Source organism: Salmo trutta, chromosome 10 (assembly GCF_901001165.1).
Source record: "Salmo trutta chromosome 10, fSalTru1.1, whole genome shotgun sequence".
NCBI classification, from domain to species: domain Eukaryota; kingdom Metazoa; phylum Chordata; class Actinopteri; order Salmoniformes; family Salmonidae; genus Salmo; species Salmo trutta.
Genome location: NC_042966.1, coordinates 3,316,921 through 3,338,505, shown reverse-complemented (window position 1 = coordinate 3,338,505; position 21,585 = coordinate 3,316,921). Strand labels below are relative to the sequence as shown.

The window sequence follows — 21,585 nt, the reverse complement described above, 5'->3', positions numbered from 1 at the left end:
TTCTAGCAAAACAGTCCTTTAGCGTGGGATCCATGCCATCTGTCCACTTCCGTATTGAGCGAGTAACTGGTACTTCCTGCTTTAGTTTTTGCTTGTAAGTAGAAATCAGGAGGTCAGAATTATTGTCAGATTTGCCAAATGGAGGGTGAGGGAGAGCTTTGTATGCATCTCTGTGTGTGGAGTAAAGGTGGTCTCAAGTTGCACATCTGACATGCTGGTAGAAATGAGGTAAAATGGATTTAAGTTTGCCTGCATTAAAGTCCCCAACCACTAGGAGCGCCGCTTCTGGATGAGCATTTTCTTGTTTTCTTATGGCCTTAAACAGCTAGTTGAGTGTAGTCTTAGTGCCAGCGTCGGTTTGTGGTGGTAAATAGACTGCAACAAAAAAATATAGATAAACTCTCTTGGTAGATAGTGTGGTCCACAGCTTTTCATGAGGAACTCTACTTCAGGCGAGCAATACCTCGTGACTACCTTAATATTAGACATCGCGCAACAGCTGTTACTGACAAACAGACACACACCCCCACTCCTCGTTTTACCAGATGTAGCTGACCTATCCTACCGATGCACGGATAACCCAGCCAACTGTACATCATCCGTGTCGTCGTTCAGCCACGCCTCGGTGAAACATAAGATATTACCGTTTTTATGTCCCGTTGGCAGGATAGTCTCAAATGAAGCTCATCCAGTTTATTCTCCAGTGATTGCATGTTGGCTAATAAAACGGATGGTAGAGGCGGGTTATCCAATCGCCAACAAATTCTCAGAAGGCACCCTGATCTCCGCCCCCTGTATTTCCTTATTTTCTTAATGTGAATGACGGGGATTTGGGCCTTATCTGGGAGCAACATTATATCCTTCGTGTCCGACTCAAAGAAAAAATGTTTGTCCAGTTCGAGGTGAGTAATCGTAGTTCTGATATCCAGAAGCTCTTTTCGGTCATAAGAGATGGTAGAATCAACATTATGTAAAAAAAAAATATTACAAACAATGTGAAAAAACACACAAAATAGCACAATTGGTTAGGAGCCCGAAAAACGGCAGCCATGGTGAAGGGATCCTGAGAGGATTCGTGTGAGTAGTAGATCTGTATCAACACAGAGGGATAGGCCAACGAGTGATTTTTACCATTCATGGTTATCAACTGTACTGCAGGGATGGAACATAAGTTGCAGAAAATAGAGGTTGTGGTGGCAGCTGCAGATAAGTATTTGGGTGTACAAGATTTGACATCAGAAGAGTTACAGGGTGTCTTGAGTGATGGTGTCCTGCCCTTTCAGGCTGTTGTGTTTTTAACAAATTTAGGGTAAAATGGTAGGGTATTTGTTTATTTATTTTACTTTTTACGAGCAAAGTATAAGGGAATTATACTCCAGTCCAGTTGGATGGCAGCTGCTGTTAAACCTCATCAAAAAAGGCCACCATGAAGCAGGATTTGGTTTTTAAGGGACTTCGAGTGTAACACAAATAAATTCGTTCCTCAGTACTTTATTTTAATCTACACATGTTATAATTGATAGTGAAGGTTAACCTCACGGATGCTTTGAATTAATATTTTATAAAATATTTTATATAATCTTGATACATTGTCGAGCAGAGATCATTGCAATGGGCACGCGATATAGGAACCATTTATCCTCATTTGCTTCTAGGGGAAGGTCATAGAGTGAGCTCAAACCGGAACTTACTGTCATCAAAACTGAAAATCCGATATCATTTTTTAGATGATTTAGTCCATTCAAATTAGCTCTGGAGGAGGCAGTTGCTTTGCTCGAACTCTATTTAGTTATTATGGTCATTTCATTCTCATGGGCTGTTTATTTTCTGTTCGTTTCTAAACCTGTAATGGGGAGATATTAGATTGTTTCAAATGAAAAGAAGCAGATCTACATCACCCGGACTTGGCTAACGTTTACCTGCATTTGAAGTCTATGTGCATGTCACATTCAGAAGTGAAATGGTGAGTGTTACTTGTAATATACATGTAGCTACTATTTGATAAATATATGAGCCATATAGTGAATGTTATTGGTAGTTAACGAAGCTGTCAATGTCCAATTTGTTTTAATCCCCACACAGAGCGTTGGGTTCTCATGACCTAATTCACCAGCTATCTGAAGTTTTTCGGACAGCAAAATGGACTTCTCAAAATTTCTGGACGATGATTTCGATGTGAAGGACTGGGTGAATGGGGCCTTCAAGATGCAGAAGGATGCGCCTGGGAAGGCAGATGCGCACGCGGCGACGCTGGTCATGAAACTGCAGGTGTTCATTCAGGAAGTTAACAATGCAATAGAGGGTAACCAAAGATTTGTTTAACTAACTTTTTAACCTATGGGTTAACTGTGACGTGGGACATACTCCGTTCATGCCACTTCGATACAGCTACGACCGGAAGTGATTTTCGTAGCAGGTTAACGGTTCATTTTCGTTAACACTTTTCCTAACATCCTAGCTAATTCCCCTAATCTGCCGTGGAAAAAGTCACTTCCTGTCATAGCTGAATCGAAGTGGCGTGAAAAGTGTTTCACACTGTGACGGGACATATACTCGGGGTTGGACTGCTCATTAGGCAGGATTAGGCTGCCATCTATGGCAGCAGATTGATGAGGGCAGCAGAGAAACTGAACAAGATACACCTCCAACAACGCATGCAACCTCACACAATTCTGCCCAAAACAAGGACAATTTCTCTCAACCAGTGTCATTTGCACATTTTTGGTGAGTGCTGATACCGCCATGTGATAACTGGTGCCCAAAGGCAGGGAAACAAAAATCTAACATAAATCATGTAGCAGATATAGCATATGGTAGAAAGAGTATGTGGCCTTTTCTGTATAAAATGTAATAAGATGGAAACTTTTTACATCATGTTGGTTAATCAGATTGAATAGCCTAACCTAAATGGTGCCAAGTCAAATAAAAAATGTGCTGACATGTTAATAAACAAGTAAAATGGACAATATGGAATGGACAATCAGGCTACTCACAACTGCTGTCCAGGAGATTCCTCCCGTGGGTTAATTGTCATGATCAGTAGTTTCAAGTCTGTATCAGTAAAAAATTTTAAGAGCTGCTCATAGCAAAAAAAGCGAATACTTCTGTATTTCCCACTGTGTAAACACATTGCAAATAGGCTCAGGATAACTCCTGAAAAAGTTGGGTAGCAGATATTCAGATCTTAAATAGCCACATTGATTAGTCACAGGAATCAGGACTAATAAAGCCAATGCAACGGCCTGATTTACAAACAGTGAGCCTACCACATGGATGGGCATTCCAAAAATGATATTGCAGGCAGACATGGTAGGCTACATCCCAGTAAGAACGGGCTGACGTTTTTTTTTGGGTCCTGTCTGGACCTGCCTTTTTTGGGGTGTTTTACAAACGGTAGGCCTACAACATAGATGGGCATTCCTAAAATGTAATTTCAGCTGACACTGTAGGCTGTATCTTAGTAAGCACGGACCGACACTGACGCCTTTTGGATGTCTTTTTAAAAAAAATGTATGTAGTCCGGACCAGCCTTGATTTCCCACATCCATGGATGTTAGTTTTTGGTCTAACCTTGGTTGGCTAGGACCGGCCCTGCGTATGCTGAACAAAATAATAAAGCAACATGTAAATCTTATTTCTCTCAAATGTTGTCCACAAATTTGTTTACATCCCTGGGTTATGGTATGGGCAGGCATAAGCTACGGACAACGAGCACAATTTGCATTTTATCGATGGCAATTTGAATGCACAGAGATACCGTGACGAGATCCTGAGGCCCATTGTTGTGCCATTCATCTGCTGCCATCACCTCATGTTTCAGCATGATAATACACAGCCCCATTTTGCAAGGATCTGTACACAATTCCTGGATGCTGAAAATGTCCCAGTTCTTCCATGGCCTGCATACTCACCAGACATGTCACCCATTGAGCATGTTTGGGATGAACTGGATCAACGTGTACGACAGCGTCTTCCAGTTCCCGCCAATATCCAGGTTCCAAGTTCACACAGCCATTGAAGAGGAGTGGGACAACATTCCACAGGCCACAATCAACAGCCTGATCAACTCTTTGCGGTGGAGATGTGTCGTGCTGCATGAGGCAAATGGCGGTCACACCAAATACTGACTGGTTTTCTGATCCACGCCCCTACCTTTTTTTTAAGGTATCTGTACATCTGTATTCCCAGTCATGTGAAATCCATAGATTAGGGCCTAATTAATTAATTTCAATTGACTGATTTCCTTATATGAACTGTAACTTGGTAAAATCACAAGCAGATGTTTTTACCACATCAAATTGGGGGGAATTGCACAAAGTTTTTACCTCAGATTGGTGATGTTTAAAAGTCAACAAAATTACACAGTCAGTTGCTTAAAACAGATCAATATCTTTTGTACTCTTGATTTTTGTCATACGGGCTGGGGTCGCAGGACTTAGAACGCAGGTATAATTTTCTTTCTGAAATGGCATGGAGAATTCAGGATGGTCTCTATAAAAGTCACTGGCCACACCAATAGTTGACTGTCAAATCAGTTTATGACTTAAATAGCAGCCAACCGTTGTCACTGTTGATATCTTATGGTGGGTCATGATTCGTTGAGGATAACTTACTGAAAGTGGTTTCTTACCTTTTCCGTGGTGGCAGCCTTCTGAAATCAACATCTGCCATTCATCTAACCAACCATGTATAGGTTCTTCCATGTGGCCTTTTGGGTGTAGCACTGTTTAAACTGTTCAATCGTTTACCCACCTGTTCTATTGATTTCAGCGTGATATCACACAAAAAGTGTTACACTTACGTTATGTTAGCAACCCACTTAAATCAAAATGCAACACTTCAATATGTAGTTAGCTGTCTTCTACAAATTGTTCTCTAATCAGTGGTGCACACATTATTCCCAGATTCCGTGTGGTTTTTGAGCTGTGTTAGTTTTAACAGGACGTGCAACCTCATCTCCCCCTCTCACGCAATTGATTTCAATGTGACAATCGATGACTGATTTACAGAAGTGTTGCCTTTCTCCAATATCAAAATTCAACGTTCCAAAATGGAGCTGACTGTGTTCTACAGGTTGTCCTCTAACCAGTGATGTAAAAATATCTCCAGTTGCTATGTGTTTTTTGAGTTGTTGTGGTAGTTTCAACAGCGCATATCCCCCCAACCGATTGTGTGATTTATTGCCATTTGTGCATGTTCAGTTTAAGGTGCTGCCATTAAAGTAATATGATTACTGTTGTTGCGCATGTACACTACCGTTCAAAAGTTTGGGGTTGCTTAGAAATGTCCTTGTTTTTGAAAGAAAGCACTTTTTTTTGGTCCATTTTAAAATAACATCAAAAGGATCAGCAATACAGTGTAGACGTTGTAAATAACTATTGTAGTTGGAAACGGCAGATTTTTTTATTAATGGAATATCTGCATAGGCGTACAGAGGTCCATTATCAGCAACCATCACTCCTGTGTTCCAATGGCACGTTGTGTTAGCTAATTCAAGTCTATCATTTTAAAAGGCTAATTGATCATTAGAAAACCATTTTGCAATTATGTTAGCACAGCTGACAACTGTTCTTCTGATGAAAGAAGCATCAGCATTTGTGGGTCCGATTTACAGGCTCAAAATGGCCAGACACAAAGAACTTCCTTCTGAAACTCGTTGATCTGTTCTTGTTCTGAGAAATGAAGGCTATTCCATGCGAGTATTTGCCAAGAAACTGAAGATCTCGTACAACGCTGTGTACTACTCCCTTCAGAGAACAGCACAAACTGGCACTAACCAGAATCGAAAGAGGAGTGGGAGGCACAACTGAGCAAGAGGGCAAGTACGTTAGTGTGTCTAGTTTGAGAAACAGACCTTCATTAAATAGTACCTGCAAAACACCAGTCTCAACATCAACAGTGAAGAGGCGACTCCGGGATGCTGGCCTTCTTTTGAATGGGATTCTGGCCCCAAACTTTTGAACGGTTGTGTATGTCTAGATAGTACATTTTATTTTTAGGTTTTCAATATCACAAAATGTTTTTGCATATTGATTTGGACATTTTAAAACTGTGACATCGGGCTATTTTTCAATGTCTTGTCAACAGGAAGCAGCGACACCATTTTCAACTTAAGTTTTAGGAATTTAAATGGAACTTTCAACATTAATTTCCAATGGTATTGTACTTCATGAGGCAACAACTGCTGTATGAGTCCAAAAACGGGAAGTGATTGATTTATTTTGATGACATACTAGAAGTCACCAAAACGGATTTGCCCTGCCTAGACATACTCTAATTATTGTGTTTCATGTTATTGTATTGCTGCCTGTTCCACAAAGCTATTAAGGAAGTAAAGTATTCCAGGTTCAGTTGTTAACTGAACTGGAAGAACCAAGAGTCATAGGATACATATTCTTAACTAATTAAATGTAATTCCTTTATCTCAGTCAGTGCAGATCTACCTCTTCCATCTGACTTGGCACTGGCAGTTGTGTTGTGGTACCAATGCCATGTCGCCAGCTTCTCTGACTATTTACGGACACAACAGAAAACATTTGACCAGGGCCCAGTCCTTGGCACAAATTAATTTCGTTTTTGAATTATATTTCAGATAGTAGTAACCAGGCCCTGCAGAACATGCCCAGAGTGCTGCGGGATGTGGAGGCTCTTAAGCAGGAGGCGTCGTTCCTGAAGGAGCAGATGGTCCTGGTCAAGGAGGACATTAGGAAGTTTGAGCAGGACACTGTACAGTCCATGCAGGTATAGAGGTTATTTACAGTGGCAAGAAAAAATATGTGAACCCTTTGGAATTACCTGGAGTTCTGCCTAAATTTTACATCAAATTTGATCTGATCTTCATTTAAGTCGCAACAATAGACAAACGCAATGTGGTTAAATTAATAACACACACATGATTGTATTCAATATAGACAAGAAAAATACATAATTTTAACATTCACAGTGTAGGTTGGAAAAAGTATGTGAACCCCTAGGCTAATGACTTCTCCAAAAGCTAATTGGAGTCAGGAGTCAACTAACCTGGAGTCGAATCAATGAGACGAGATTGGAGATTTTGGTTAGAGCTGCCCTGCCCTATAAAAAAACACTCACAAAATGTCAGTTTGCTATTCACAAGAAGCATTGCCTGATGTGAACCATGCCTCGAACAAAAGAGATCTCAGAAGACATAAGATTAAGAATTGTTGCCTTGCATGAAGCTGGAAAGGGTAACTAAAGTATCTCTAAAAGTCAGTTCACGGTAAGACAAATTGTCTATAAATGGAGAAATTTCAGTACTGTTGCGAATCTCCCTAGGAGTTGCCGTCCTGCGGTGATGACTGCTCAATGAGGTTAAGAAGAATCCTAGTGTGTCAGCTAAAGACTTACAGAAATCTCTGGAAGATGCTAACATCTCGAATCTACAATACGTAAAACACTGAACAAGAATGGTGTTCATGGGAGGACACCATGGACGAAGCCACTGCTGTCCAAACATAGGATTACCTGGATGTTAACCAGCGTTACTGGCAAAATATGCTGTGGACAGATGAACCTACAGTTGTGGAGTTTGGAAGGAACACACAACACTGTGTGGAGGAAAAAAAGGCACAGCACACCAACATCAAAACCTCATCCCGGTAGCCTAGTGGTTAGTGTGTTGGACTAGTAACCGGATGGTTGCAAGATCGAATCCCCGAGCTGACAAGGTAAAAATCTGTCGTTCTGCCCCTGAACAAGGCAGTTAACCCACTGTTCCTAGGCCGTCATTGAAAATAAGAATTTGTTCTTAAGTGACTTGCCTAGTTAAATAAAGGTAAAATAAAAAAATATAAAATAAAAATCCCACTGTAAACTATGGTGGAGGGAGCATCATGGTTTAGGGCTGCTTTGCTGCCTCAGGGCCTGGACAGCTTGCTATCATCGACGGAAAAATGAATTCCCAAGTTTATCAAGACATTTTGCAGGAGAATGTAAGGCTATCTTGTCTGACATTTGAAGCACAACAGAAGTTAGGTGATGCAACAGGACAACAACCCATAAGACAGAAGTAAATCAACAACAGAATGGCTTGAACAGAAGAAAATACGCCTTCTGGAGTGGCCCAGTCAGTCCTGACCTCAACCCGATTGAGATGCTGTGGCATGACTTCGAGCGGTTCACACCAGACATCCCAAGAATATTGCTGAACTGAAACAGTTTTGTAAAGAGGAATGGTCCAAAATTCCTCCTTACCGTTGTGCAGGTCTGATCTGCAACTACAGAAAACGTTTGGTTAAGGTTATTGCTGCCAAAGGAGGGTCAACCTGTTGTTAAATCCAAGGGTTCACATACTTTTTCCAACCTGCACTGTGAATGTTTACACGGTGTGTTCAATAAAGACATGCACAATTATAACTGTTTGTTTGTTATTAGTTTAAGCAGTCTGTGTTTGTCTATTGTTGTGACTTAGATGAAGATCAGAGAAAATGTTCTGACCAATTTATGCAGAAATGCAGGTAATTCTAAAGGGGTCACCATACTTTTTCTTCCCACTGAATTTTACAAATACACAGACAGACTGGGTGAAGGGACTTGTACTAAGCAAAGACCCATAACACAGATGCAGCACAGTCCGTTCATGGCCACAGGCACATAATACTCTACGATCTAGCACCTGGACAGGATATCATACTATCCAAATAGTATAACAAGCTCACAATGTGCAAAATATGAATTGTATGTTTTACTATTCTTGATTCTGTGCTGCAGGTCTTGGTGGAGCTTGATCAGGTCAAGTCTCGCATGCACCTGGCTGCCGATGCACTACAGGAAGCAGACAAATGGAGCACGCTCAGTGCAGACATTGAGGAGACCTTCAAGACCCAGGTGGCGTCAAACTACCTCTAAAACTTTTGCTCTCCTATCCTGTGATATAGAACACTGGCGATTCACTCTTTGTACAGATTTCATACATTTAGGATTCAGAATGATTATTTTATAGGGGTACAATAAAATAATTGGGCACATTTTATTTATGACAATATTATTCTTGTTCTACAAAGAGCACTACACATCCTGCCTTTTTGGTGTTCTTTAATAGTATGAGAGATCCCAAAATTCTAACCCCTCAAAAGGCAGAACTACATATTTATGTTCGGTGGTATAGAGTCAGGGTAGGGATCCCACATTTATGGGAAGCCATAGGGTCTACTGATTTTAATTTAAAATAAAATGGTATTTGTCGCATGCACCGAATACAGTGGGTGTGGACTTGTATCGGTATGCATGTGTGTTTGTGTTGTCATATGTGCGTGCGTATGTGAATGGATCTGGGTTTTGTGTCAGTGTCATGTGTATGTGTGAGGGACACCTGCTCTTTCCTTGACATATACTGACCAGGTGAATCCAGGTAAAAGCTATGATCCCTTATTGATGTCACTTGTTAAATCCACTTCAATCAGTGTAGATGAAGGGGAGGATATGGGTTAAAGAAGGATTTTTAAGCATTGGGCAATTGAGACGTGGCTTGTGTATGTGTGCTGTTCACATGGTGAATGGCTAAGACAAAATATTTAAGTTCCTTTGAACGGGGTATGGTAGTGGGTGCCAGGCGCACCGGTTTGTCAAGACCTGCAAGGCTGCTGGGTTTTTCACACTCAACAGTTTCCCGTGTGTATCAAGAATGGTCCACCACCCAAAGGACATCCAGCCAGCTTGACACAACTGTGGGAAGCATTGGAGTCAACATGGGCCAGCATCCCTATGGAACGCTTTCCACACCTTGTAGAGTACATGCCCCGACGAATTGAGGCTGTTCTGAGGGTGGGTGGAGGGGGGGAACGACACAATATTAGGAAGGCATTCTTAATGTTTTGTAGACTTTGTGTATAGTCTTGTGCGTGTGCTTAGTCATTTTGTTTTAACCTAAACCTCCAGCGCTCCCTTGTTCCCCAGGATTTGACAGTGATCTCCTCTAAGCTCACCGCCATGCAGAACAGCCTAGCCATGCTGGTGGATACACCAGACTACTCTGAGAAATGTGTCTACCTGGAGGCTCTGAAGAACAGGCTGGAGGCCCTGGCCAGCCCCCAGATAGTAGCCACCTTCAATTCCATGTCTGTAGGTAAGATACTGTTTTGTAAAGGATGGGATTGAGAGTTTGAATATTGAATCCGCATTAGTTTAGACATCCTGTTCAGACCATGCCAAGGTCTATGGTGGTTTTCATATACATTGGTCTCCTAAGTAATTGCTGATTAAACTGTTGACTGAATACTGTTGAAATTAAGTGTTTGCCTTCATCTGAATCCAGTATTTATATTATTTCTAAACTCCTATTTCTCCTCTTCATGCTTTTCTTCCCTGTAGACCAAGCCAAGCTGTTTGTGAAAGTCTTCACAGAGATAGACAGAATGCCCCAGCTCCTTGCCTACTACTACAAGTGTCATAAGGTATGTATTGCATTTATCACTGATTCATTTAATCAGTCCCCCCAGGATTTCTCAATGGTTTTTTGTTGTTGTGATATCTGCGGCCAAAAATGCTTAATTTTACGGCGGCATTACAGATTTATGTTTTGATCATGTTCATTTCATATAAAGCAATTAAAAAGTCGTATGTGCTCAGTTCTAGTATTTTAAGCCGAATAGTCTCCGTCTCTATGCTGCCTGCAGCATGATCTATTTTCTTGCGTGAACACATGATAGACAGTTCTGGAGCCGCTGAGCCGGAGGAGCGTAAATCAATCGATCCTTCATTGCGGCCGGCAGTTCAAACAAAAGGAATAATGATTCTCGAGTCAGTAAAATGGGTCATTCAAAAGTAATGAATAAATCGCAAGCTGCACATCACTTCAGTCTTCAGTCATGGTGATCTGCCGCTGCTGTGGTGGCTGTTCGGACATAGTTTTCACATGCTTTGCATGACTTTCTCTTGTGTTCCAACACAGCGTTGCATGGAGTGTGAAACAATTTGCCCCCCACTTTAGCTGTAACTTTTCTTGATAAATGAAATGGATTCCTGTTCATTGTTCTGCCTGTCAGTTGTAATCTGTCAGTTATCAACCATCAGATTCACACACTGGCAGGGCAAAAAATTTGAGGAGTGGTTTGATGGGGCTGTTTTCTGCGGTAACAGTGGTCGAAATTGCGAACTCTCTTTTGATCTGACCTTCTTTGCAGTAAAAGTGCGTGATTGGTCAAAATTACGAGCTCTTTCATATTTTGCATGGTTTGGTTGATTTTTGCATGAATTATACGATCGCGGAATTGCGTAATCCTGGAGGGACTGTAATTGCTAGGGTCTTACGGGGTTTATCTGTAGGAGTGTGTGTTTGTTTCCAGGGTCAGCTGGTGAGTGTGTGGCAGGATCTGTCTCAGAGTGAGCTGAGTCTGAACCAGCAGCTGGCTGAACTCTACGACACCCTGCTCTCCACCTGGCACTCACAGCTACAGTGGAGCAGCCAGGTATGCTCACACAGACGCTGTCTCATACCGTAACACGCACAACAAGGCATCTTTCACACACTTCGTCTCACTGTAAAACGCACAGCTAAGTATCCTCACACTAAGTACAGCAACACACACCCTAGGTATCCTCACACACTCATACCATAAATTATACACCATTTTCATAGCATAACTTACGCTGGTAGGCTGTACAATAACACACATTTGCCTTTTGCTTTAACGAACATGTCAGCAGAGCTTCAAGGATACACTATATCCATGTTTATTTTGCAATCTACAGCCTAACCCCATGTCCCCAATTGACTGTGTATCATCTACCCTCCCCCCCACCAGGTATTTAAGAACCCGTACGAGGTGGTGACGGTGCTGCTGATCCAGACCCTGGGGGCCATGGTGCCCTCCATCCCTGTGTGTCTGAGCACGGCCATGGAGCGCACCCCCCAGGAGCAGCGGATGGACACCTTACTGGAGCTCCACCACACCGCTGCCACCTTCGGCAGGAGCCTGGAGCAAGCTATGCTGCCACACCTGGGTCGGTTCACCTGCTACTACTCCTATGTAGTTTTAGGCCTATCATTTGTCTTTAACAGGGACAGTGCATATTAATGAACAAGTCAGTCAATGCTGAGGTGCGAAATAGTGCTGGATTTAGCTAGACAGCTTATTTTCATCCTTAATCAGTTGTCAACAGTGAGAGTGATGATATAGATGTTAATATTGTATTGATAAAATATCTGGGTAAAATACATGTCAAATACTTGAAAGTATTTAACCTGTTGGGGCTAGGGGGAGGTATTTTCACGGCCGGATAAAAAACGTACCCGATTTAAACTGGTTACTACTCTTTTCCAGAAACGAGAATATGCATATTATTAGTAGATTTGGATAGAAAACACACTAACGTTTCTAAAACTGTTTGAATGGTGTCTGTGACTATAACAGAACTCATATGGCAGGTAAAAACCTGAGAAGATTACAAGCAGGAAGTGCCCTGTCTGCGATTTTGTAGTTCGGCTTTTGCTTGTCTATCGAAACTACAGTATCCGTGGGGTTATGTTGCACTTTCTAAGGCTTCCATTGGCTCTCTAAAGCCGCCAGAAAGTGGATTGGGGCGTTACCTGTCTCTGGGCAAAGTATAGGAGCTCTGTTTGTCAGTGGTCTGCCTGAGGACAAAGGGAATGGAAATGCTCGTTCACGAGAGATCACCATTTTTTTCTTTCCCTCTTGAATGAATACAACGTTGTCCGGTTGGAATATTATCGCTATTTTACGAGAAAAATCGCATAAAAATTGATTTTAAACAGTGTTTGACATGCTTCTAAGTACAGTAAAGGAACATTTAGAATTTTTGTCACGAAATGCGCTCGCGCATTACCGTTTGGATAGTGACCTGAACGCACGAACAAAACGGAGATATTTGCACATAACTATGGATTATTTGGAACCAAAACAACATTTGTTGTTGAAGTAGAAGTCCTGGGAGTGCATTCTGACGAAGAACAGCAAAGGTAATCCAATTTTTCTAATAGTAATTCTGAGTTTACTGAGCCTCGACGTTGGCGGGTGTCTGAATAGTTAGCCGTGATGGCCGAGCTATGTACTCAGAATATTGCAAAATGTGCTTTTGCCGAAAAGCTATTTTAAAATCTGACACCGCGATTGCATAAAAGAGTTCTGTATCTATAATTGTTATGTATTTTTTTTAACGTTTATCATGAGTAATTTAGTAAATTCACCGGAAGTCTTTGGTGGGTATGCTAGTTATGAACATCACATGCTAATGTAAAAAGCTGGTTTTTGATATAAATATGAACTTGATTGAACAAAACATGCATGTATTGTATAACATAATGTCCTAGGAGTGTCATCTGATGAAGATCATCAAAGGTTAGTGCTGCATTTAGCTGTGGTTTTGGTTTTTGTGACATTATATGCTAGCTTGAAAAATGTCTGTGTGATTATTTCTAGCCAGGTACTCTCCTGACATAATCTAATGTTTTGTTTTCGCTGTAAAGCCTTTTTGAAATCGGACAATGTGGTTGGATTAACGAGAGTCTTATCTTTCAAATGGTGTAAAATAGTCATATGTTTGAGAAATTGAAGTTATAGCATTTTTAAGGTTTTTGTATTTCGCGCCACGGTCTTCCACTGGCTGTTGAATAGAGTGGGACGCTCACGTCCCACATTTCCCATAGATGTTAAGGTGCCCTTGATTTGGCTTGACGTTTGCACTTTCGGGACTATTCCATAGGTAACATAATTATAGTAGGGAAACTAAAGTAAATGCAGCTCAAGTATTTGAAAGATCTGCTCATTACATGTTTATAATGACTAATGAATTATAATGATGTAAAAGGATGAATCCTGACTTTAGCTCCACCCACGAAATTCAAACTTTTCCTTAGGATTGATGTTAAATGAGCGATTTGGGGGGGAAAGTTCAGTGCTCACTGTTCAGACCTCAAGGTACTGTAGACTTACATTGTGGTTGTACCTCTCAGGTGAGAACAACTTGCTGAAGGTGAATGAGCTGGTCAGTTCCCTGTACGACCCCTACAAACCCTACCAGCTGCAGTATGGAGACCTGGAGAAGTCCCACCTCCTCATCCAGATCAGCGCCATGCCCCTGGTGAGAGACACACGTACAGTCAGGTCCGAAATGATTGGCACCCTTGATAAAGATGAGCAAAAAGGCTATAAAATAAATAATACAATTACTGAGATGTATTGTATGCTCAAAACAATTTGAACATTTGTATTTTATACTAAAACAATTGAAAAAAAAAAAAAATATATATATATATATATATATATATATATATATATATATATATTTTGTTTAACAACTAATATTTTTTTTCTCTCAAAAGGATGGGGACCAAATTATTGTCCCTCTTGTTTTCAATACCTCACCTTGCGACAATAAAGACACTGAGCCTTTTTGTAAAATGTTTTATGAGATTGGAGAACACATTGGGAGGGATCTTAGACAATTCCGCCATACAGAATCTTTCCAGATCGTTGATATCCTTCGTCTGCGCTTATGACTGCCCTCTTTAATTCAAACCACAGGTTTTTTTAATGGGGTTCAAGTCCGGAGATTGAAATGGCCATTGCGAACTGTTTATTTTGTGGTTAATTAAACATTTCTTCGTGGATTTTGTGCTTGGGGTTATTATCTTGCGGCCAAGTTTCAGCCTCCTGGCAGAGGCAACCAGGTTATCTAAAATGTCCTGGTACTAGGTCAAGTTCATGATTCCGTTGACCTTAATAAGGGCCCCAGGTCCAGTGGATGCAAAATAGCCCCATAACATCAAAGATTCACTACCATATTTTAGGCATCGCATTTGCAAAAAAATATACAGTGGAACAGATTGGGTAGTGAAACGCACACTCGGCCCTCTGATTGGACTAGCAAACTGCCAATCAGCACAGGTCGGGTGAGCTAGCGAACAGGGAGAGTTGATTTCCATAAATATGCTTGTGACTCAAATAATAGTGACTTGGTCCCACCTAGGTTTTATGCAGTATTTATCAAGGGTGCCAATAATTTGGGACCTTACTGTACGTACCAACATAGGGTTGGGCGGTACACTGTATCTACCGTATGCCGGGGTATTTTGAAATACCCACGGTATGATTTTCAATACCGTAGAAACGTATTTTCTTAAGTGTTTTATTACATTTTAATTTTTATTTAGACTTGTAAGTAAATACCTGCAATCAACTTGTGCATTAGGTTACAAGATAAAGCAGATTGCGTTCTTCATTTCACCTGTTACATAATTTTGCAGCTTGCTGGTAATTTCCCAAAACAAATGTTGTTTTTTTACAGCTAGTGCACAACGAGAGTTACTGTGCAGCATGGCGGAGGTGATCAAGTTTACACACTACTAAATGTTTACCAGCTAGATATAGTATCTTATATTAATAAGTTAAATGTGCTTAATACTCTCCAGTTGTGTATTCTTTGCTAACTTGCTAGTTATCTCAGTATCCTCAGCATAGAATCCCCTCCTGGATCAAGATCCCTGGTGTCTAATATTTGTTTTGTGTGTGCAGCAAACTGTTTTTAGACTTTTGAGGTATTACTTTATGAGCTGGGTTGTCTGTCCTTGCAATTAGTTTGTTCGCTTTCACTCGTTAGCATTTAGCTAGCAACTGCAATGGGAATTTCAAATCAGATTTTATTGGTCACGTGCCGAATACAACCGGTGTAGACCTTACCGTGAAATGCTTACTTTCAAGCCCTTAACCAACAATGCAGTTTTAAGAAAATAGTTAAGAAAATATTTACAAAACAAACTAAAGTTATATATATATATATATATATATATATATTTATTTATTTATTTATTTATTTATTTATTTTTAACATAATGAGGCTATATACAGGGGGTACCGGTACTGAGTCAATGTGCAGGGGTACAGGTTAGTGAAGGTAATTTGTACAAGTAGGTAGGGTTAAAGTGACTATGCATAGATATTAAACGGCGAGTAGCAGCAGTGTAAAAACAAAGGGGGGGAGTGTGTCAATGCAAATAATTGTTCAGCAGTCTTATGGCTTGGTGGTAGAAACTGTTAAGGAGCCTTTGGACCTAGACTTGGCGCTCCGGTACCGCTTGCCATGAGAGAACAGTCTGAGTTGGTTGACTGGAGTCTTTGACAATTTTTCGGGCCTTCCTCTGATACCACCTAGTGTATATAGGTCCTGGATGGCAGGAAGCTTAGTCCCAGTGATGTACTGGGCTATATGATGCACTACCTTCTGTAGTGCCTTACGGTTGTATGCAGAGCAGTTGCCATACCAGGTGGTGATGCAGGTACTTGTTAGTGTTTTGTTTGCATTCTGATAACGTTCATTAGGCTTTTTTTGTGTGCAGTGCTGGTAATACCATATACCCCGGTATGGCACAAGGGTGGTATGAAAATCTGGATACCGCCCAACCCTATACAGACACACACATACACACACACACACACACACACACACACACACACACACACACACACACACACACACACACACACACCCCAACCCTGATACAATGGTCATTTCATATTTTAGTGTCATACCTGGGTAGGCAGGTGGAAAGGACCATGTGACCATTGACTGTGTACCTCTTTCCTTCTCTCTTCATTACACTTTCTCTCCTCTCTCTCCCTCTACCTCTTTCTCCTTATCACCCTCCCTCTATCAGGAGCGTGGGGAGGTGATCGACTGTGTGGAGGAGCTGAGTCACTCAGTGGGGAAGCTGTTTGGCCTGGCCAGTGTTGCTGTGGACCGCTGTGCCAAATTGACCGACGGCCTGGCCGTGTGTGGCCTCCTCAAGGCCCTCAAAGCCCTCTTCACCAAGTAATTATACACTACAGTTCATACATGTATGTATACACTACAGTTCATACTTGTATGTATACACTACAGTTCATACTTGCACACACTTAATTACACTACACAGCTACACAGTACACAGCTACAAAGTACAAACACTTACAGTGGGGTCCGAGTTATTGACACCCTTGATAAAGATGAGTAATAATGACTGTATAACCAACATAATTTAATTACTGAGCTATGTTGTATGCTTTAAAAAATTAAGAAATGATTTTATACTAATACAATTGCTCAGTGAAAGATATTTTGTTTTACCCTTTATACTCATACACATGAGTTGAAAATGGCAGTTTTGGGCAGTGGCTGTACAGTTGCATGCTATACATGACGTCAGACATGCTCTGCACAGCGCTGTATGAATTGCCTTGTCAAAGCCTAACACTGTAAGATTGTATTTTATAACTTAGCTAGTTATGTTGGCAGTATAATAACCTTTCAAATCATGCCCACCTGACCCAGATTATGATTTATAATGGACCATTTCTGGATTGCGTAAAGAACAACAGTAATTGTGTGATGGCGGGGATGCAGGGTTGTGTGCAAAACAAAATACCTACAAGTGTGCTTGCTATAGTTCCTCAATGGCACAAGTAGGAGAGCTTAAAAAAGCACCTCTCCCTGACCAAATCTGTAATACCCACATGTTTCAAGCAGACCACCTTAGTCCCTGTGCCCAAGAACGCCAAGGTAACCTGCCTAAATGACTACCGCCCCGTAGCACTCACGTCGGTAGCCATGAAGTTCTTTGAAAGGCTGGTCATGGCTCACATTAACACCATCATCCTGGAAACCCTAGACCCATTCCAAATCGCATACCGCCTCAACAGATCCACAGATGACTCAATCTCCACACTCCCCTTTCCCACCTGGACAAAAGGAACACCTATGTGAGAATGCTGGTTATTGACTACAGCTCAGCGTTCAACACCATAGTGCTCACAAAGCTCATCACTAAGCTAAGGACCCTGAGACTAAACACTTCCCTCTCCAACTGGATCCTGGACTTCCTGATTGGCTGCCCACAGGTGGTAAGGGTAGGCAACAACACATCTGCCATGCTGATCCTCAACACCGGGGCCTCTCAGGGGTGTGTGCTTAGTCCCTTCCTGTACTCCCTGTTCACCCACGACTGCGTGGCCAAGCACGACTCCAACACATCATTGTTTGCTGATGACACGTGGTAGGCCTGATAACCGACAATGATAAGACAGCCTATAGGGAGGAGGTCAGAGACCTGGCAGTGTGGTGCCAGGACAACAACCTCTCCCATACAAGAGCAAGACAAAGGAGATGATTGTGGACTACAGGAAAAGGAGGGCCAGGCAGGCCCCCATTAACATTGACGGGGCTGTAGTGGAGCGGAACGAGAGATTCAAGTTCCTTGGTGTCCACATCACCAACAAACTATCATGGTCCAAACACCAAGACAGTCGTGAAGAGAGGCACGACAACACCTTTTCCCCCTCAGGAGACTTGGCATGGGTCCCCAGATCCTCATAAAGTTCTACAGCTGCACCACATTTATATTTACGTCATTTAGCAGACCCTCTTATCCAGAGCGACTTACAAATTGGTGCATTCACCTTATGATATCCAGTGGAACAACCACTTTCCAATAGATGTACTATCTTTTTGGGGGGAGGGTCGGGGGGGTTAGGATTACTTAATCCTATCCCAGGTATTCCTTCAAAGAGGTGGGGTTTCAGGTGTCTCCGGAAGGTGGTGATTGACTCCGCTGTCTTGGCGTCGTGAGGGAGCTTGTTCCACCATTGGGGTGCCAGAGCAGCGAACAGTTTGGACTGGGCTGAGCGGGAACTGTGCTTCAGCAGAGGTAGGGAGGCGAGCAGGCCAGAGGTGGATGAACGCAGTGCCCTTCTTTGGGTGTAGGGACTGATCAGAGTCTGAAGGTACGGAGGTGCCGTTCCCCTCACAGCTCCGTAGGCAAGCATCATGGTCTTGTAGCAGATGCGAGCTTCAACTGGAAGCCAGTGGAGAGAGCGGAGGAGCGGGGTGACGTGAGAGAACTTGGGAAGGTTGAACACCAGACGGGCTGCGGCGTTCTGGATGAGTTGTAGGGGTTTAATGGCACAGGCAGGGAGCCCAGCCAACAGCGAGTTGCAGTAATCCAGGCGGGAGATGACAAGTGCCTGGATTAGGACCTGCGCCGCTTCCTGTGTGAGGCAGGGTCGTACTCTGCGAATGTTGTAGAGCATGAACCTACAGGATCGGGTCACCGCCTTGATGTTAGCGGAGAACGACAGGGTGTTGTCCAGGGTCACGCCAAGGCTCTTAGCACTCTGGGAGGAGGACACAATGGAGTTGTCAACCGTGATGGCGAGATCATGGAACGGGCAGTCCTTCCCCGGGAGGAAGAGCAGCTCCGTCTTGCCGAGGTTCAGCTTGAGGTGGTGATCCGTCATCCACACTGATATGTCTGCCAGACATGCAGAGATGCGATTCGCCACCTGGTTATCAGAAGGGGGAAAGGAGAAGACTAATTGTGTGTCTGCGTAGCAATGACAGGAGAGACCGTGTGAGGATATGACAGAGCCAAGTGACTTGGTGTATAGCGAGAATAGGAGAGGGCCTAGAACTAAGCCCTGGGGGACACCAGTGGTGAGAGCACGTGGTGAGGAGACGGATTCTCGCCACGCCACCTGGTAGGAGCGACCTGTCAGGTAGGACGCAATCCAAGAGTGAGCCGCGCCGGAGATGCCCAACTCGGAGAGGGTGGAGAGGAGGATCTGATTGTTCACAGTGTCAAAGGCAGCAGATGGGTCTAGAAGGATGAGAGCAGAGGGGAGAGAGTTAGCTTTAGCAGTGCGGAGAGCCTCCGTGACACAGAGAAGAGCAGTCTCAGTTGAATGACCAGTCTTGAATCCTGACTGATTTGGATCAAGAAGGTCATTCTGAGAGATAGCAAGAGAGCTGGCCAAGGACGACACGCTCAAGAGTTTTGGAGAGGAAAGAAAGAAGGGATACTGGTCTGTAGTTGTTGACATCGGAGGGATCGAGTGTAGGTTTTTTGAGAAGGGGTGCAACTCTCGCTCTCTTGAAGACGGAAGGGACGTAGCCAGCAGTCAAGGATGAGTTGATGAGCGAGGTGAGGCAAGGGAGAAGGTCTCCAGAAATGGTCTGGGCCATTGAGAGCATCCTGACCGGTTGCATCACAGCCTTTTAATGGCAACTGCTCGCCATCTGACCGTGTGTGTCTGTATAGGGTTGGGCGGTATCCAGATTTTCATACCTTCATACCATCCTTGAAATGTTTTTGACAAAAATGAAAACACAAATCAGGCCAAACTCTTTTGGTCCTTTAAAAACCTGCTGTATGTAAAATATTGTATGCTATAGCTTCGAAAATAAATAAATGTGACTCTGGATGACAACATAATGACGTTAGTGTCCAACAGTAGGGCTGTTTTCCTAAAGAACTTAAATCTGCTTCATGTTTTGTTTCCTTGCCGCGTTACTGATATCGTCCCAGCCCTATTTTCTTGGAATGTTCTTACCCTGGATATATTCTGTAACATGATATTTTCATAATTTGTTATCAACAAATGCTGCGAAAAGTACAGTAAATGTAAAATTCACATAAAATCAACAGTGTAATGTCTGGATTCATTCTTGTCAGGTGAACTGTTGTGGTCACGTGTTGAATACAACAGGTGTAGACTTTACAATGAAATGCTTACTTATGAGCCAATTCCCAAAGTCGAGTTTTTATTTTGTTACCTTTTCTTTAGCAAATATTGTACTTACTTTTTAACTATCATGAGGCTATATAGAAGTAGTATCAGTACCAAGTTAATGTGCAGAGGATCAAGGTAGTTGAGGAATACAGTATGTACAGTTGAAGTCAGAAGTTTACATACACCTTAGCCAAATATATTTAAAATCAGTTTTTCACAATTCCTGACATTTTAAACCTAGTAAAAATTCCCTGTCTTAGGTCAGTTAGGATCACCTCTATATTTTAAGAATTTGAAATGTCAGAATAATAGAGGGAATTATTTATTTCAGCTTTTATGTCTTTCATCACATTCCCAGTGGGTCAGAATTTTACATACACTCAATTAGTATTTGGTAGCATTGCCTAAATTGTTTAACAACATTAAGTTGGGTGAATTTTGGCCCATTCCTCCTGACAGCTGGTGTAACTGAGTCAGGTTTGTAGGCCTCCTTGCTCGCACACGCTTTTTCAGTTCTGCTCACAAATGTTCCATGGGATTGAGGTCTGGGCTTTGTGATAGCCACTCCAATACCTTGACTTTGTTGTCCTTAAGCCATTTTGTCACAACTTAGGAAGTATGCTTGGGGTCATTGTCCATTTGGAAGACCCATTTGCGACCAAGCTTTAACTTCCTGACTGTTGTCTTGAGATGTTGCTTCAATATATCCACAGCATTTCCCTTCCTCATCATGCCATCTATTTTGTGAGGTGCACCAGTCCCTCCTGCAGCAAAGCACCCCCACAACATGATGCTGCCACCCCCGTGCTTCACGGTTGGGATGGTGTTCTTCGGCTTGCAAGCCTCCCCCTTTTTCCTCCAAACATAATGATGGTCATTATGGCCAAACAGTTATCTATTTGTTTCATCAGACCAGAGGACATTTGCCCAAAAAGTACAATCTTTGTCCCCATGTGCAGTTGCAAACCATAGTCTGGCGTTTTTATGGCGGTTTTGGAGCAGTGGTTTCTTCCTTGCTGAGTGGCCTTTCAGGTTATGTCAGTATAGGACTTGTTTTACTGTGGATATA

General features: G+C 42.4%; 1 protein-coding gene across 2 annotated transcripts in view; it reads left to right on the top strand.

Annotated features, from left to right (window-relative positions):
- The first annotated feature begins 1,659 nt into the window (after positions 1–1,659).
- LOC115200966 (conserved oligomeric Golgi complex subunit 7) overlaps positions 1,660–21,585 on the top strand; it is a 42,253-nt gene continuing 22,327 nt past the window's right edge. The window contains exons 1-10 of one of the 2 annotated variants that reach the window (XM_029764132.1): positions 1,660–1,963; positions 2,083–2,302; positions 6,593–6,741; positions 8,731–8,847; positions 9,916–10,084; positions 10,330–10,412; positions 11,304–11,426; positions 11,763–11,961; positions 13,931–14,058; positions 16,631–16,785. In XM_029764132.1, the coding sequence (XP_029619992.1) occupies positions 2,140–2,302; positions 6,593–6,741; positions 8,731–8,847; positions 9,916–10,084; positions 10,330–10,412; positions 11,304–11,426; positions 11,763–11,961; positions 13,931–14,058; positions 16,631–16,785 (1,286 nt within the window). In that variant the 5' untranslated portion in view covers positions 1,660–1,963; positions 2,083–2,139. The remainder of the gene's footprint in view (positions 1,964–2,082; positions 2,303–6,592; positions 6,742–8,730; positions 8,848–9,915; positions 10,085–10,329; positions 10,413–11,303; positions 11,427–11,762; positions 11,962–13,930; positions 14,059–16,630; positions 16,786–21,585) is intronic. The other variant, XM_029764131.1, reaches the window with a different exon arrangement.